We start from the raw sequence: 17,765 nt of genomic DNA, 5'->3' as shown, positions 1-17,765 counted from the left end.
GAACAATTATGTATGAAGATCTTTATTTTCTTCAATATTGATCCTAGACATGTATACTCCCAATCAAACAATTACGTGACCAAAAGGCTGAAAAATCTGCTAGGTGTGGAGCAGTTCACCTACGTCTTTCCTAAAATGACAAAGTTTTCAAAGGAAGGTAGGACATTTTATGTGGGCAATTTTAAATGCAAAATTTAACTGTGTAGAAAATCTTCAAAGAATAATATATTCCAGTTTATAAATGCTCTTTATGTTTTAATAAGTTAAATACTTCTATGTTTTACAGAAATAGCTTTTCGTTTGAAAATTATGTGTTTTGCAGAAATGCTTTTACATTTGGTAGAAATATTACTTTCTTAGGTTAACAAAGTTCATAATTGGTGAAATCATTGTAGGAATTTTAAAAATCATATTTTTGACTTATGGAAGACAAGTTTTATATTTGCAGAGCTTTCGCAATCATAATAGTGAAGCAATTTTCCCTCCTTATCTTATTGAGAACCTTTATAACTGGAAATTAATATTTAGGTTCAGTATTTAAGGAATCAAAATCTCTAACTATATATTTCGAATAGTATATGCGAGCGTTATGTCCACATATTTGCGAGCATTATTTAAATATAGTAATAGTTTCAGATATTACAACAAAATGTATGGATATAACAGAGTTTATGATTATAATTTACTTGATTACAAAATTAGTAAATCGTGTAAATGAGAAGTAGGTGTATCTCTTATTCATAAGTACGATTCCAGCTTCAATCATCAGGGTAGTAAATGATGTTGAGGAGATCCTGCTGTTCAAAACTAGGAAAGTTTTATTACAGAATGTAAGAAAAGTAAATGTTTTATTGTAAGTATATGAATATCGATGACCGATTACATATAGCGAATTTTGAAGAGAAAGTTATATATCTGAAATACGCTTGATCTCCATACAATTTTCAATCGAACGAGACGTAAATCTTCTACAGTAATAATAAATAGCTATTTAAAACGTTTTTTGTAGAAAGAAGTTTCATGGCAGAGTAAAGAGAAATAGTCAGTGTCCAAAACAGAAATGTAGTCAAAAATAGAAGATGTACGTATGATCTAAGCTCTCCGAAATGAAGAGATGATGTGCTTTATCGATCGCTCCCTAACACTACCAGCTGCTTCAGAACTGCGAATATCTTTCCCATTTTTACGATTTTTCTTCCTATCTGTGAGAACATTGAAGGAATGGAATTAAGTCGGTGGAGTGGAATTTCTAGTTAGATGCTACTTGTTAGAAGACAGAACAGAAACAAGGTACAGCACGTAGGATTTAAGCTTAAATTTGCAGCTTATTTGTATCCATTTAAGTTTTTGCAAGTAGTTTTTTTTCTATTTCAGAACTAAATTATTAAGACACAATAACACGCCGAATAAATACTAATTCAGAAGACAAACAACAAAAAACAGCGTTAACGCTGATTTTTGTTGTTTGTCTTCTGAATTAGAACTAAATTATTATTTATCAGCTGTGATGTATAGTTATTTTGACAATTGTACAGGCATGAAATCGGCATGTGGATTAAAATGTAGTAGAACCTTTATTAACCGGCCTACTATCAGCTGAGGTCTCTGTTTACTGAGCCATCAATGAGTTGAAAGAAATCATTGGGAAATAAAAGCAACATTAGAAGGTGCACAGTCAAAATTAGTAACATTCGCAAATTCTCTTTTCTCTGAATTTTGGATGTTTTTTTTATCAATGATGGGTCATTTAATAGCCTTCTTGTTGTGCATTACGGTTAAAAATGTTGCATCGAAAACCAAAAGAATTCACAGGCAAAATTTTAAAGGAAAAACGAATGTTATCTCAGACTGTATAGTGTAGAAAACAGCAAACCAAGCTTTCAAAGAACGAGTAGCGAAAACTTCATTTTTCGCGTGGATTCAGAAAACAGCAAAAATTGCAGCACATGAAAGTGAAGCGGAAGACCTGGAAATTAACGACGATGAAGATATGATCTTGGTATATTTTGATTCAAAGCAAATATTTAGCAAAGAATACTAGGTTATTTCATTAGCAAAAAATAAGAGGGCTATATGCCTCGCGAAAACCCATAGATTCGTTTCATTTGCCATGATTTTAATCCGGGTCGAATTATTAATACTAAAATGTTTTATCACTTAACCACCAGTAAGCGCTGAATATTTGAGCCAGTAAGCGCTGAATATTATTTATTTAAGTATTTGACTACTTAACTTTCTGACGGTGATGCTTCAACGAGCTCAATAACGCACCGTTAAGTGCAAACGAACACAGTTCACATTAAAAATTTACGACTAACAGATAACGTACATATTTGGGAAGAAAAAATTGCTGAATCGCGTCGACGGGTTAAAATTTAGAACAACGTGCTGATACTTCTCGAACGGATATTTTGTTGACCAAATACTGACAAAATGATTGCGCTGCAACTATAGAACTTTTGCAAGAAAGTGTTATTGACCGTTTTTTTTTCAGAAAAAGTTTAATTTTGATAAAAATGCATGCAAAAAAATTGACAATATTTCACAATTAGTGTAAATTTTGATTTAGGTTGTTTATTTCAGTTCCTTTTACGATAAATCTTCTGGTAGCATAAGATAACGTAACAGTGATAAAAGATGGCAAAATTAAGCTATAGATGTTTCTAGCATTAAACAAATCAGTATGCATGAAATTCTTACAGAAAATAAAATCAAAAATGAAGAATTGAAAAAAAAAATAAATATTTTACATATGGAACATTTTATATAAAAATGCCTAGTGCTGGATATTTATTAGCATATCAGTTCTTCTGTTTGCTAGAATATTGGATGGTAGATCATATTTCAAGTTTGAAGACGCCAAACCTTTGCAAAAATATTAATTAGCAGTCAAATAACTACTATTGTTTGAGAATTTGAAAATGAATCTCTGTTAAATAAGTATTAAAATTCACTGCGCGCATTTAAGAATGCCATAAACATAACTTGCGGTGAGAAATGAGGTATGGTAAAGTGGCGTAACAGTTAATTTTAGAATGTTTTTGATCTGTTTTTTTCATTTTCAAACTGGATCTGTTGTCTTAAAGAATGTGAAGCTTTGTTATCTAAAAATGAAACACTTCAGAAACATACATTTGTTCTTTTGTATTGTAATTTTAACTGTTATTTTATTTGTACTATACTGCATAAACAGAATACGTTCTTAATACTGTTACGAAATGTACAGGCGCGGTAAGAAGGCTTCCCCGGAAAGCAGTTTTAGGGTTGTCAAAAAATGGCAAAGGAAGGCAGGGTCGCCACATTTGGCGAGAAATCGCCCATCTGGCGACAAAATTGGCAATATACCATGGACGGATGGAGAACCTTCTGGAACGAATTCTTACCGATTTAGCCCAGAATGGTCTCGAACACAAGCCGAAAGCTATATAAACCCTGCTGGTCCGCAGTCAGTTAGAGTGTGTGCCTCGTCTAGCCAGCTGATAGTCAGTCATTGAGCAAGTGTCTCGAAGTCTAGCGCCGAGTTGGTCGTCGAGTGCATCGAGAGAGTCTTTTAGTGCGTCGCGAATTAGTGCATTGTCGAGTTTTGTCTTAGACTGTGCTGAGTCGAGAGCTATACTCTTGTGTATTGTCGAGTGCATCGCGTGGAGTGTCTCGAGAGTACGTGGAGTTCCAAGAACGACCAAGCAGAGTTGGGAGCTGTACTCGGGTGCTTTGCAGTGAAGCTGTTTCCACCGTTATTGCCCGACAATTTGATGGCTCTGGCGCTGAACGTGTGAGCGTGTTTATAACAGTTCGACGACTGTAAAAGTGATTTTGGAGTTATCTGATTAATATTGGTAAATAAAGTGTGTTTCGATACTTCATCAAGTGTCGTCGTTATTCACTCCAAATCTACGAACCCCGTACTAACGTGAAGGAAGAAAATAACGTAACAATATGATTCCAGGACATGAAAATATAAAACTTATCCTCTAGGTAGAAAACAATCACAAATTTAAAAATTAATTATCCAAGCTATATTTTATGTTGATTAATAACGTTTTCATGAATTGACGGAATATTTTAAAAGTGAAAATAATTTTTGTTTTTCTTTTTAGATCATCTTATATCAGCCTTATGGTAAATCCGTTGACTGGTGGGCTTATGGTGTTCTTTTATATGAGATGCTTGTGGGGCAAGTAAGTGCCATAATAAGTTGATAATCACTTTCAAAATTATTATTGTTAATTAGTTTTATAATTCGTTCATCATTTAGTGTAGTAAATATTTGAAATTAAGAAACTGAAATAAACGAATAAGATAACTCTTTCAGAGAAATTTTGCCATCTGAGATGCTTGTTTAAGTAAAAATAAAAAGGTTTTGTGTTATACGTTTGCTTTGGTTTACCGAAAGAAACATTAATGAAATATAATATTGAATGATACCTATGGTAGCTTGTAGAAGTCTTCAAATAACATAATAAATCTTGAAACATACAAAATAAATTTGATTACACCATAATTTAAGAAGTCTATAATCCCAAATATGCTGAGTCTGATGCATTAAAAGTTAGAAACTCTTAGTCTGAGAAAACAAATTACAAATTTTTGCACAAAATATAAATAACAGATAAGCAAGCACAATATTGGATAGATTATGAAAATTTACTCAATAAACTACTTTTGTTTTTAATAAATATATAAAGAAGTTAATCCGTTTAATACTTGCTGTAGGTTCCTTTCCCCCTTGTAACAGCTGGAATGAGATTGAGTATATACTCTGATAAATTTTAGCGATAGATTTTTATAACATTCTCTTTGTATGTATAACCGAAATTGAAACTTGGTGTTTTCAAAGTAATTTGAAAAATATTTCTTAAGAAGACACTGGTTCTACTGTGTACCTTTAGGTCTAGAGATGGAGCCTGACACTTAAAAACATAAATATGGTTATCTCGAAACCTTTTGCTTGCTAAACTTGAGGTATACTTTATTTTGTTAATATTTTGATGCAAAATATTTCACTTTTTTATAGAAGACCAAGTTTTGAACCAAATAATTGTTTAATAGTTTTTATATATGTAACTGTAGTAATAATCTCTTTGGAATCAAAAGGTATCATTTCTAGCTCATACTCGGTATTACATCCTGTATTGTTATTCTTCTTCTCCCGAATTTGAGTATAGAGTTTAAAAATTCAGAATTATTATTTAAAAAATTTTTTTTTTTCCTGATTTCAGACATATCTGTTATTTTAATTTATCCGATCTGTCAACCCCATTCTAATGCTGGAATCATTTTGGGAAAAATTAATTTTACATGTGTATATATGTAAAATATTTAAAATAAGACGGCTTTGCTCTATGTGAACAAGCAACCTCTAATTAACTTTCCACAGTTTCAGAATCTTTCCCCTAGACCAGTACTTTCGAGAACATTCGAGCCTATTACGTAACCGCTTCTATAAATAGAGAACTCGCGCCATTTTGCGTCAGAGACCGCTTTCTCACTCTGCTGCTAAGACCTGTGCTGCTGCTCTTCTGCCTTTCTTTGTTCCAATTATGACGCAGTGAATTTAAAGTTAATCTTATTTAGTAAATCGCTATTGAATATGTAATTTTGGAGAATGTAATCTAAAAGAATAATAATAATCTGCTGCTTGAATGGAATAAAGATATGGAGCAATAAATTTAAATTCTTCTGTCTCGTCATTGGATTGCATTCAGCCACAACTATGTTCAGAATTCTGATGTGACCACCAGATTGCCAAGCTTCATTCATGTGCCCGATTGCTAAAATATTACATACATATATATGCTTCTTTTTCATTGTTTGTGATTTCAGGCTGAAAACATGTCTCCTTCAAATTAACTTCAGACTTTTAACTTCCCTTTTTGAGTTACTTTTCCAAAGCTTAAATATTATTTAAAAAATCTAATGTGTACACCATATGACTTCCTTGTACGGAAAATTAAATTATACGCTCATTCTCCTGTCTTTCGTGTAAACTTATTTACTCGAATTTCATTAGAGACATATTTCTCATTGAATTAATTCAGTTCTCACTTCACGACAAGGCAAAAAATACATAAAAACTCATATATATATATTAAAAATTGAAAGATATAGAAAAACATAAAACACCAAATACAGTTAATACAATAAAAAGAATTTTTTGTTCAATTAACATTATAGTTTCTACGCAAAAACAAGCAATTCGGCCTGAGGGCAAGAAGGCACATTTTGCGGTGCACAATACTGAAAGTTTACTTTTGGTCTCATTCGGCAAAAAGACACTGAAGGCGTACAAACTGACTTAATTTATTCTAGACGCTTACTGAATCAATTTATGAGATAATTTAATAACTTAAATGATAATTCCAGTGTGGATTAAGCATGATTTAATTCACAATAATAAAAGAAGACGTTACTTTGTTGTTGCGAAGCTTAGTATCTCTAGATTGGCAACAAATCCACTATTCTGCAAGGTTTTCAATGTAAACAAATACATCTGCTACGGTAAAAAAAATTAGGCTTAGCCGCACGTAAACAACTTTTAAATTGTTGATAATTCTACAGCTATAACATACAGGTTAACTAAAGGCATAAAAGCCTTAAGCGGAAGATAAGAACAGCATAATTCAATCATTTTTAAAGCAAAAAAGGCGGAATTCACCAATATATGAGCCAACATATAATAAAAAAAATGAGCTCACTGAGCCGAGAAAAAGATTGGGTATATATATATATATATATATATATATGTACTTTTGGTGTGGCCGATCGCAACCAAAAAGCTAGGTGCACAACTACATATATACTAGTAACCCTATATACAAAATTTCAACGTTCTGAAGCTACTCGTTTTTAGTTATATGAGCTACATACATATCTACATATATACGTAAATACGTACAGACGCAACGAAAAAATCTCTTCTGAATCCGTTTAAAATCAATTTTATTCTTCGTTTGGATATAAAGAGTCCTTTATTCTGTTCTTACGTACAGATGTCACGCAAAACCACCGTTAAATTTCATTCGATAGCGGTCAAAATGAATATTTTTCGTTGAAATATGATACCTAAAATTTTTGTTATTACAATACTTCCTTTTTACTTCGTACAAGGAAGTAAAAATTAAAGCATTTCAGATTTTCTTTTATCAATTAACGCAACTTTAGAACTTCGTTCTCGAAATTTTCTCGAATGATACTGATAAATATAGCTCTTTAAAAGGGTATTTTTGCTATTATGGAATAAAAGTTTGATCTTTTTTAATATATTTCAACCCTAAGAATTAAATGCATCGCATTTTAATTAAATTACGTTTTTAAATTTGCTTTAAATGCAACCCAAAAAACAATTTCATAGTCACTTGATATGCATATGACACAGTAACACTACTGTAGATTAATTACCGAGTATTATACAGCTTCTTGTTTTGTATACTTTTCTTACACCATTTTTCTCTACCACTTGAGTGATACCCTTGTAGTGGGAAATTTAATAATCTGATTTTAAGAATTGTTACTAGAGCTGAATACACCATATGATGAAAGATATTAGTTAAGTTATAAGGTATTTCTCCTACTTCCCTAGCGTGCCTTCGTGGTGTAACGGTAGCACGCTGGGCCGGTATTCCATAGGTCCGTGTTTCGATTTCCGGCGAAGGCGGTTGCATATTTTTCATCTTTTCCGCTTCAAATTAACATAATGACTCTAAAAGTGGCGCCCGAACTAAAAAAGGGTTGTGGATGATGATTCTCCGCAAACAGGATTTGGCGACTAGGTGCCCTGAAACACTAGTCGCCCTTTAAAAAAGGGGAGTATATAAGGTTTTTCTCCCACTTCCCTAGCGTGCCTTCGTGGTGTAACGGTAGCAAGCTGGGCCGGTATTCCAGATGTCCGTGGTTCGATTCCCGGCGAATTTTATTTTAATTTATTTCTGTTTTAGTATTAATTTTCAAGAGTATGCTTCATATTATTTTGTAATTTGTATTTTGTTTACGCCAGAAGCTTGCCACATTCTATAGTTTTCTATTACATTTCATTCTTTTCTAAATTAATTGATTTTGAAGCATTGTGGGCTAACTTAATTGTACTTCATTAAATAATCTTCAAATTCTAATTTCTGAAAATATGTATATAAAATGACTTCACAAGAACATCTGGGAGGAAAGACTTCTTGTAAATGAAGTAAATTGGGATTTATTCGCAAAAGAGAAGGATTTATGTGGGATATTTTATGCTTATTAATACTTCCAACATAAAGCAGCTGCCCTCCCAAGTCTCTCGAAAGCTATCGTAGTTCCTCAAGACAGAGAGATACCTCTGTGATGCTTTTTGAAGGAGAGATAAGGTGGACGATATCCGCAACGCCCTATAATGATGTTACGTGTCTGAGGAATCAATAAAATTTTAGTTATTTCGAGTGATACAATAAGTACTTAATTTTAATCAAGAAAAAAATTCAATTTTGTTTCTTATTTAACCTTTCAATATTATATATTTTTTGTATAAAAATGTTTTTTAAAACAAATAAATTTTATTTTTGTACTGGTTTAGTTTTCAGATTTCGTATGTTTTAAATATTGAAAAAAAAACTTTATATGTTTTATATGTTTTTGATCTTAGTGTTTTACCTGTTTCTGATGTTTAACATTTTTTAAACATTACTTTCAGCCCCCTTTTGATGGCGAGGATGAAGAAGAACTCTTTGCATCCATAACAGATCATAATGTATCATATCCAAAATCCCTATCCAAAGAAGCTAAAGAGGCATGCAAAGGAGTGAGTTTTTTTATATCATATAGTCTGTATAGCAGAATATTCAAGAGTAGTTGATAATATGGTCATTATATGTAACACTGCACTTGATATTCATTTAAAGATTTTAGAAATTAAAAAAAAAAAAAATCTGAAAGCTTTCAGATTTTACGTTACGCCCAAAGGGGAGTTTTTTTAACGTTTTGTAGTGTATTACCTTGATTTATTAAATATCATGTTCTTTGCACTTAAACCATAAAATTCAATTCAACGGCATTATGCAAAATAATTTTAAAATGAGCATATGTTTAGAATTTCCTGTGCACAGTCTCTCGCGCTGGAGATAAAAATGTTTTTTTTCCCCGTGCAGTGTTGCCATTCCTTGCTTTGAAATCATTGAGTTTGTTAATGAAAAGTTCTTTAATGTCGGACAAAATATGAAATAGATAATAAAACAAATTCCAAATTCGGGCTTCTGGATGCCCATATCCGATGGAGGATTACGTTATTCAAAATTTGACGGCTCTAGGTACCGTCGTTTTATCACAATGCGAGAAACATACGTACATTTATTCAGATTCTTCATTATTTAATTTCTTTAAATATAATACAGGGCTGTGATATTTGGTGGAAACAGTTTGAAAAGTGAACCAACGCAGAAAGTGAATCAACGCAAAATGCCAAAACGAAATTAATAGCCATTCTGGGCTAACGCCCTTTGGGCTAATAATTTGATAAGTTATATAAATCGTTCAGGGAAATATATGCAACATGTCGAGTAATGATGCATGAGGGATATTATACTACTTTTAATATCCTAATATGTCTTATGAATGGAATTCAGAGTGCAAGACAGAAAACAAAATTTAATTTTAACAAAATTTGGTGTCATTTTTTAATGAAGTTAGCATCTTGAAAGAATCCAAAAATTTTTGATTAAAATTATATAATTAATTTCATTGATTTTGTATTTCGCTTGTCAGAATTCGTAAAGAATTCGTAAAGAATAAGTTGCACAGACGCACATTTGCTCTATAAGGATAAGAGAATGATCTTTTTAATATTCTAAACAGATTCCGCAGTCTAAATGCTTATAAAGGACCGCATACTCAAAGAGGTTGAACGGAGTGCCTTTCCAGAGGTGTTTCAAAATTCTCTGCATATGCAACGTAAATAGAGAATATTTCCTCTTAAGAACGTCGTCCACAGGACATTATCTCTGAACTTACGATATATTATGCCATAATTAAATAATCCGGTCTATTCTAGTCATGGTAGAACGTTATGTAAATTGAAAATATAGAGAAATATGTTATGTGCATTATGATTATAATATGTACAACATTAAGGAGAAAGCATTATTTATGCCTTTAACTAATGTACATTCAACTGCCATATAATGATGCATTTATAAAATGCTTACAGACAGATAAGTATGACGTACAACCATACAGTGAATAATACAATATATTATCAAAAACTAAACTAAAAACAAACAGAAATATATAGATATATATCAATGATTTTCTCACATCAAATAAACCATTTACCTAGCTATAATCTCAAATGGGAGAAAACGTAAAAAAATTATTCAGTTTTCAAATAGTTAGTAATAACTCTTTTATTTGAATTATTAACTCTTTTATTTGAATTATTAACTCTTATTTGAATTATTAACTCTTTTATTTAAATTATTAACTCTTATTTGAATTATTAACTCTTTTATTTGAATTATTAATTGAGTAAAACTGATTTTAAAATAATTTTTGATAACATTATTATTATTATTATTATTATATTGATACTATTATTCAATTATAAATAGATTATGGGTACCTGTAATTTATTTTAAATTCTTTGATTGAAAACCGTAGGAAAAAATGAAATGGATTAAAAGTTCAAATAAAATTACCCAGTGAGTGCATGCTATAGAGATCAGATTTATGAATCTATAGTACAAATAAAGTCATTATGTAAAGCAGGTATTTCAACCACATGTGAAATTTATGAAATGAGATCACACGAAAAGTAACATATGCACATGTTTTATCACGCGTATGTGGGTTCTCAAAATTTTGAACACCGTGTTTCCCGTGTTGAAAAACAACAGAAAATATTCCACTTCTTGATTTCCTCATTTATACGTAGTTTTGTCTTTGTGATAAAGGTAAAATTGCTCACAGAATTTACAGTATTTCTACTGTGTGGTGTTGAAACCACATAACGCAGTGCAGTAGTTATATGTGTTAGCACAGCACTTATTACGGCTTAAAAATAGAATCCCAAATAAACACACCATAGTAATCATAATGTTAAACATATACTATATCTCAAGACATTTGCTCCTTAATAAGATATCGGCGATAGACGATTTTAGGATTTCTACTACACGAAATGTTCCCCCTCATATGAGCTATGTTTTCAAACCTACTATCTTAATTGTCAATAATAGGATCATAAAATTGTAATAATAATGATAATTATAAAATTTTAAACAAAAGAAATCATAGATCAAACTGTTAGTAAGAAAACTTTAACAATAATGGTATTATAAATTCTATTAAACTTTTATTTTTAAATGGCACACAGTGTATAATGAAATTAAAAAGCGTGTATTCAAGAGGTCCACGCTTTGAGCCCCGACGAGGGCATTGCACATTTTTCACATATCGAATATCGCAAAACCTAATGACTCTACAGTGGCGCGATTTGGCAATTGGGTCCCTTCGTTCCCAGTCGTCATTTAAAAAGGGGGCCGTTGATATATAAGGTATTTTCTTCCTCCTTTTTGCATGCCTTCGTTTTATAAATAGCGGCATAGTCGACACGTATTCTAGAGGTCCAAGAAGGCATTTCACACTTTTCAATTCTCTAGCATTGAAAAACCTAATGATTCCACAAGGTTTTTATGAAATATATATATATTTTAATTTTATACTATGTCAAATTGAATGTCCACAACTGGCCTGTTTATACTCTAATTTATCATTATATTTATAATAAATAATATGATTTATAACTATTGTTATTTTACAGTTTCTAACGAAAAATCCATCAAAACGTCTAGGCTGCAATGTTCACGGTGAAGAAGATATTAGAATTCATCCCTTCTTCCGACGGATAGACTGGAATAAAATAGAAAACAGAGAAGTACAGCCTCCTTTCAAACCGAAAATTGTAAGCTTTTATTTATGTCTATTTATTATATATGATAATATGGATAAGTATGTTTTGTATACGGATGTTGTCTTTAAGCATAATTAATTTTTATATGTAATTTAACAATATCTTGCAAAGAACATTTGCTGAAGACTCTGAATTTATTCTCTCCAGATTCCTGCAGTATATTTTTAAATGATTTCGCGAAGATTTCAAGGAAGCTGTCTTCAAGCCATTTTAAGCATATTGCAAACATGCATTTGTTGAAAAATCCATAAAAATGTATATTTTCTAAAATTTTCATGCTGTATTTATTAAATAAGAGGGGTTTGACTTCTGCTTTCCTGTTTGCTTTATAAGAAATACAATTATTGTTCACATTTAACTTTATAACCTTTTGAATTTATAAAAAATTCTAAATATTTTAGCGGTTTATTAATTAAGAATGACTGAAAGCAGTTTGAATTTCGCTTCTTGATATGAAGATATATACATGGCTGTTTTATATTACATTTAAATTCACTAAAATGAATTGATAAGAAAGAAACAAGTAACACAGGATTATTTGTAATTATGTAAATATAATAAGCAAAAGGAAAAGTTGTAGATTATTTAAGATATCTTTTAAAATTTAATATATCTATGTGATTGTTTTCAACTATCTACATTCTTTGTTAGATAATATGAATTAAAATTTTTGTTGTGCTAGATGAGTTCCTCGAAAATGTATAAATTATTAGGAAAAAAGTGTGAAAGATTCGAGGAAATTAAAAGAAAATATAGTGTAAATACAGCAATTTTCCCGATCTCCTGAGGAAATCATTAGAGGGTTACTACTGATAATCTCACTCACTACTAAATAGAGAACTTTAAAATTGCGATTGGTTACTTGTATGTATTGTAAGATTTATTTAGCCTCACATTGCTTGACATTTAGCTTCCTTTTTTCCATTAGGCAGTGGGAGAGAAAAACCAAAAGTCTATCAATATAACTATGTAAATGTAGTGCAATGTAGACAAGCAAAAGTACTGTAATACATGCTTTGCATTAACAATGTTATACTAATTATTTTTACTTTTAATTATAAAACATTATTCCTGTGGGCTATCTGAAAATGGCTATGTCTCCTTTAATTCCGATAAACGAGTGTTTTGCCTGCAGGCTGTAATTTTATATTGTGTAGTAATATTTTAAGACAGCTGAACAAAATTAAAGTTGACCAACCAACAAGGAAAGATATAATGATTTCTGAAAGCAGAAGTAAACAATCGATGTTAACTTGAAAGCTTCGAAAAACAAATTCTTTTGTTGAAACAATAATATTTTTAGATGCTTTTTTGTCTGAATAATAATCCATGGGTTTAGTTTTGAGTTTTAAAGACGTGTTGCATTACAAATTGCCTGAAATAATTATATAGTACTTGACATAGAAAGTGAATACCAATAAGAAAGCTTAGCAGAATTTCTTCGGCAGGTAAAGTATAATGAAGAGCTGAGGGAAGAGGGCTTAGTGCATGATAACAATGAGGGAAAGCATGACAAAGGAAGCTTCCTTCCAATTTTGAAATTAAAGTTAGCTTTCTTAGTAAGTTCTAGATTTTGCATTCATCTGGTACTTCTTCCAGCTTTAAGATGTATTGGGAATTAGCTTTTCTGTTTCTTCCCAAAATCCGTCCTTACAATGCCTTTGCATAAGAATTTTCTACTTGCTTTTTCATAACCTTCATGAGACCCTAATTTAGTTTCACATTTTTATTCGCTATAAATCTCAGCTTTTTCAAAAATTTTATGTTAATAATATTTTCTTTTTTTTTTTTTTTTTTTATCAAGCAAGCTTCAATTTTGTTAGAATATTCACCATCAGTTTAGCCTTATTAATGATTAATGCTGATTTGGGCTCTGCTTATTAGACTTTTTGTAGTTAGATTGGTAATAAATTTAAATAACCCAATTCTTTTATGCAATGTCTTGGAAATACAGTAGTGCCTCAGCATACGAGTCTCATTCGCTTCGTGACTGCGCTACCAACACAAACTATTCGCATCCTGAAACAAGTTTTGCCATTGAAATTAATTTAAATAATGTTAATCTCTTCTGGACTCACAAATAATCATCTCATATTTTTGTTCATGCTTTTTAAATAACAAAAACGTGCTCTGTATTGTATAAATAATCAATAAAACTTTCTAACTCATGATACAAATATGTAAAAAAGAATACAAAGAGATGAACTGTAGTTTATCTAACAAACTGTAGTTTTGTAGTTTATCTTCTTTATTAAAATGTTTAATTACTGTACGAGGAGGTTGAGATTGATTTATTTGAAATCTTCAAGAATGTCGTCTTCGACGTCTGGTGGATGCATAAAAGCTTTCTCAAATACGAGAAGGGCTTATAGTTCTAAGTTAATTTCTTCAAGATACTTTTTAACACTAGGACCAAAGATCAGTTTGGTATATTTTACAAAGAGCTGCCTATTGACATACGACTCCATATAATATGAATATTTCTTTCATAATTTTATGGGCTTTAAATGCTCTGGGGCTTTGTGAATGGAATCTGAGTATTGGCTTTAGTTTGAAGTCGCTACTCACATTTTCACATATTGCGAGGCTTTTGCTTCTTTCAGAAGAGCCCTATATCGTCACAGCTGAAGACTTGCTGGGGAATTTAACATTCGGCTTTTATCGTTGCCACAGAAATTTCGAGGAACTCCCCCACTGCCTTCATGTCTGAGCTCAGCATGCCTGACGACAGCAGTTCGCCTTTTGAACATTCAACAGCCACAATTTAGAATTTCTGTTCAAATTCATTGTTTGAAATCATGAGGTCGTGTCCAGAAAAACAGCTTATAGTATTTGTGCTTTCTCGCGAATGATTGCCTCTATCACGGCATCTTCTTTGAGTTGCTTCTCCTTCAGGCATAATAACAGCAGCTTCTCCATCTTTTCATCTACAGAAGCTCGGTGCTTCAACATTGTTGTAATGGCCTTGGCTGAAGCTATAGTCTTTATTATCTCTTTAAGCTGCAATATCATACATATCATAAAAGTGCTTCATTCATACATCTGGGATAAGTCAACCACGTGGCCACTTTCCTCATGTATATCAATGATGTCATGCTTTAATTCTATGGGCATGACCGGCTCCTTCACATTACTCACTTTCTGAAGACCCGTCATTATTAACATTGCTTAATAATAATATTAACACATATTTATATGAATTATGAATATAACTTAATAGTAATGGGAAAATAACAGCAGAAACATATGAAGAATGTGAGAAAAATGAGCACAAAATAGTACTATATAGATGCATTAATACAAGGTAGCCACGCTAACTGAAAGAACCACTTAATTAAAGCTGTAAACAAAGCGAAGAAATTTGCCCTTCGCTTTGTTTACAGCTTTAACCAAGTGGTGGCGCAGCGAAATACTTGTCTGGGTTAGTATACCGATTTTTATTCGTATCCGGGTACAAATTTTGTTCTAACGTATGTTCGTATTCCGATACAAAAACTGTTCCAAATATTGATTATGTATACCGAACTAGTCATATCGATATACACTCGTATCCAGAGGTACCGCTGTATTTATATCTAAGGTACGTATGATTTTTAGTTGTGAGAGTAACTTTGGAATCTTATAGCAGCTAGGTGCCAATTCATTCTGAGAATGGACGTTTACAGAAGTAACTGTATATCAGTTTTGTAGAAAGAATAGTGTGCAATCTTATAGGTATAGCAATTTAGTTTAAACACAAAAGTTCCATCTGAGCAAGAAAATTAACTTTCTCATATTGTTAATAAATATTAGATTGCTTAAAACAAATAATTTAGTAAACAAGTGCTAGTGTTTTGTTTAATCATTAATCTTTGTTTTATTCCTAATTATAGATTAAAATAAGCTGAATAGTTTTGCTCTCTAAAAGCAATGAAAATTAAATGAGAATTTGACTATACATAAGAAACGTTTTCTCAAATTAACAACTAAATTTTCTGTAATGCAAGTGATTGCTAAATTTATTGTATAAGAAACAATCCTTTAGAAAATTATTATTGCACGGTAATAAGATAGCTGTAAAGGTAAAATTTATAAATATGATTTTTAAACTGCAAATGCTATTTTATACAGACTATCAGGGTTATTTATATTAAAAAGATGTATTTTTGATGTTACATACATTTGTGGTGGTACACAATTTCAGTTCCTTAACAAAGTAGAATACTATTAATGAAAGCAATTTCTATACCAGATCTAAGTTTTGAGTCGTTCACTTCTCCAAGGCTCTCTCTATATATATCGAATAACTTTCGATACAAGAGGTTGTTTTTCTTCATTTCGTTTTGAAAAACAACTTTTATTTCATTAACAATATAACTTCCTTATGTTTAAATATTTATATTAATTTACGATAAAATTTAAGTTTTAAAATACATAGTTGCATTGTCTGGAAAATACATGCATGTTTATTAAAATTAGGAAAAAAAAAACAATCTTAGTTTGGCTTAAATGTTTAATCATTATAATAAACTATACAGACGGCGTTTTTTCAAAAGTCAGTTTTGATTATATGTAATTGCTGCTTTGGTTCAAATCTATGCAACAGGTTTTCTAAATATAGCTTGATGAAAATTGAAGTTAGAAGATTAAAATTAAGCTCTCATCTTTCTACAAATTGACCTGCGTTTTCAGAAACTTTCCATAAATTAGTTCGAAGTAATTCTTTAGAATTTATGTTTATTTAGTTAAGTACTCATATGAGCAGAAACACCTGACGACTTTTAAGCTGAAATACAAATGATAATAATAATAATGAGACTTTGCTTACATAGCTGTATTTATGCTCACTTAATGTTTGTTACTTAAAAATGGCTAATAAATAGTGCCCATTATATTTTACACACCGTTTGGAATCACTTTTGCAAACTCATTATTGAAGCTTTTATCGACATTTCCTGCTGCAACATGGTAGAAGTTTTCAGCCTTATAGATTATACACTATTTTAGAATATGGAGTGGACTGGATATACTATGTGTATACTAAAAAGAGTCAGAAGAGACACATCTAAACTCGTGGAATAACGTGATCGAATGTTTCTGCTCATCCCTATATTGTTTTTATGTTTCTTCATTTCAATTTCGTTCATTTTTGTTATAATTTATTGGTGGGTTTGCAAGTGACGCTGTATACAATTTGAATTCCTAGGTAATTTATAATGTTCGTGTACATTTTGATTGGGTGTACGTTGATTCTAGAATTTGGTACACCGAAGGCAGTACACTAAAAGTTTGAAGAGAAGAATTCTTTCTCTTATTGCTTATCATACAGATCTCTGAAACATTTATTTAATTTTAGTTTCTACTAAAAATTTGTAATTCACGTTTTTGATTTGTTCATTACATTTCTGAGAGCTCTTCTCATAAAAGTTTTATCACTATGATTTAGAGTTTCACTATATCTTTACATTTCAAAAAGTTGTAAAATTTATTTTTCTTAATATTATGCACTTATTTTGCAAATACCTGCCATTTTATAATAGTGAAGCTTTTCACACTATTAACGCATCTTTATTTATGACTGATGGAGAATCAGTAGCGAAACACTGAACGTTTATCTTAGACGTCGCTTATATAGATTGTAAGGTTTATCTACTTATCTTTAACTAATAGTTCATTTTAAGTTAGCACTTTCCTATTACTCTCTTTTCATCCACGTGTTTCATGTCAGAATGTGAATGACACAGCGAGCATTTATTCAAATTAAGATACAAAGAAGTGCTATTTTAGCAAGCATTTCGGAAGTTAGTTTCAGAGAGAGTATCTGCCTATTCCAGGCCACATTGTGTTGTGATTA

At 31.1% G+C, this 17,765-nt stretch overlaps 1 protein-coding gene across 1 annotated transcript in view; it reads left to right on the top strand.

The window, feature by feature from the left end:
* The window catches only part of Pkc53E (Protein C kinase 53E), a 154,695-nt gene that overhangs the window by 121,906 nt on the left and 15,024 nt on the right, over window positions 1-17,765 (top strand). The window contains exons 13-15 of the mRNA XM_035349877.2: window positions 4,098-4,178; window positions 8,663-8,770; window positions 11,783-11,923. Of these exons, the coding sequence (XP_035205768.1) occupies window positions 4,098-4,178; window positions 8,663-8,770; window positions 11,783-11,923 (330 nt within the window). The remainder of the gene's footprint in view (window positions 1-4,097; window positions 4,179-8,662; window positions 8,771-11,782; window positions 11,924-17,765) is intronic.

Source organism: Stegodyphus dumicola, chromosome 3 (assembly GCF_044657685.1).
Source record: "Stegodyphus dumicola isolate Sdum_Otavi_A_Nest chromosome 3, ASM4465768v1".
Classification (NCBI taxonomy): Eukaryota; Metazoa; Arthropoda; class Arachnida; order Araneae; family Eresidae; genus Stegodyphus; species Stegodyphus dumicola.
The sequence above is the reverse complement of the archived record's forward strand: the minus strand, read 5'-3'. Positions and strand labels throughout refer to the sequence as shown.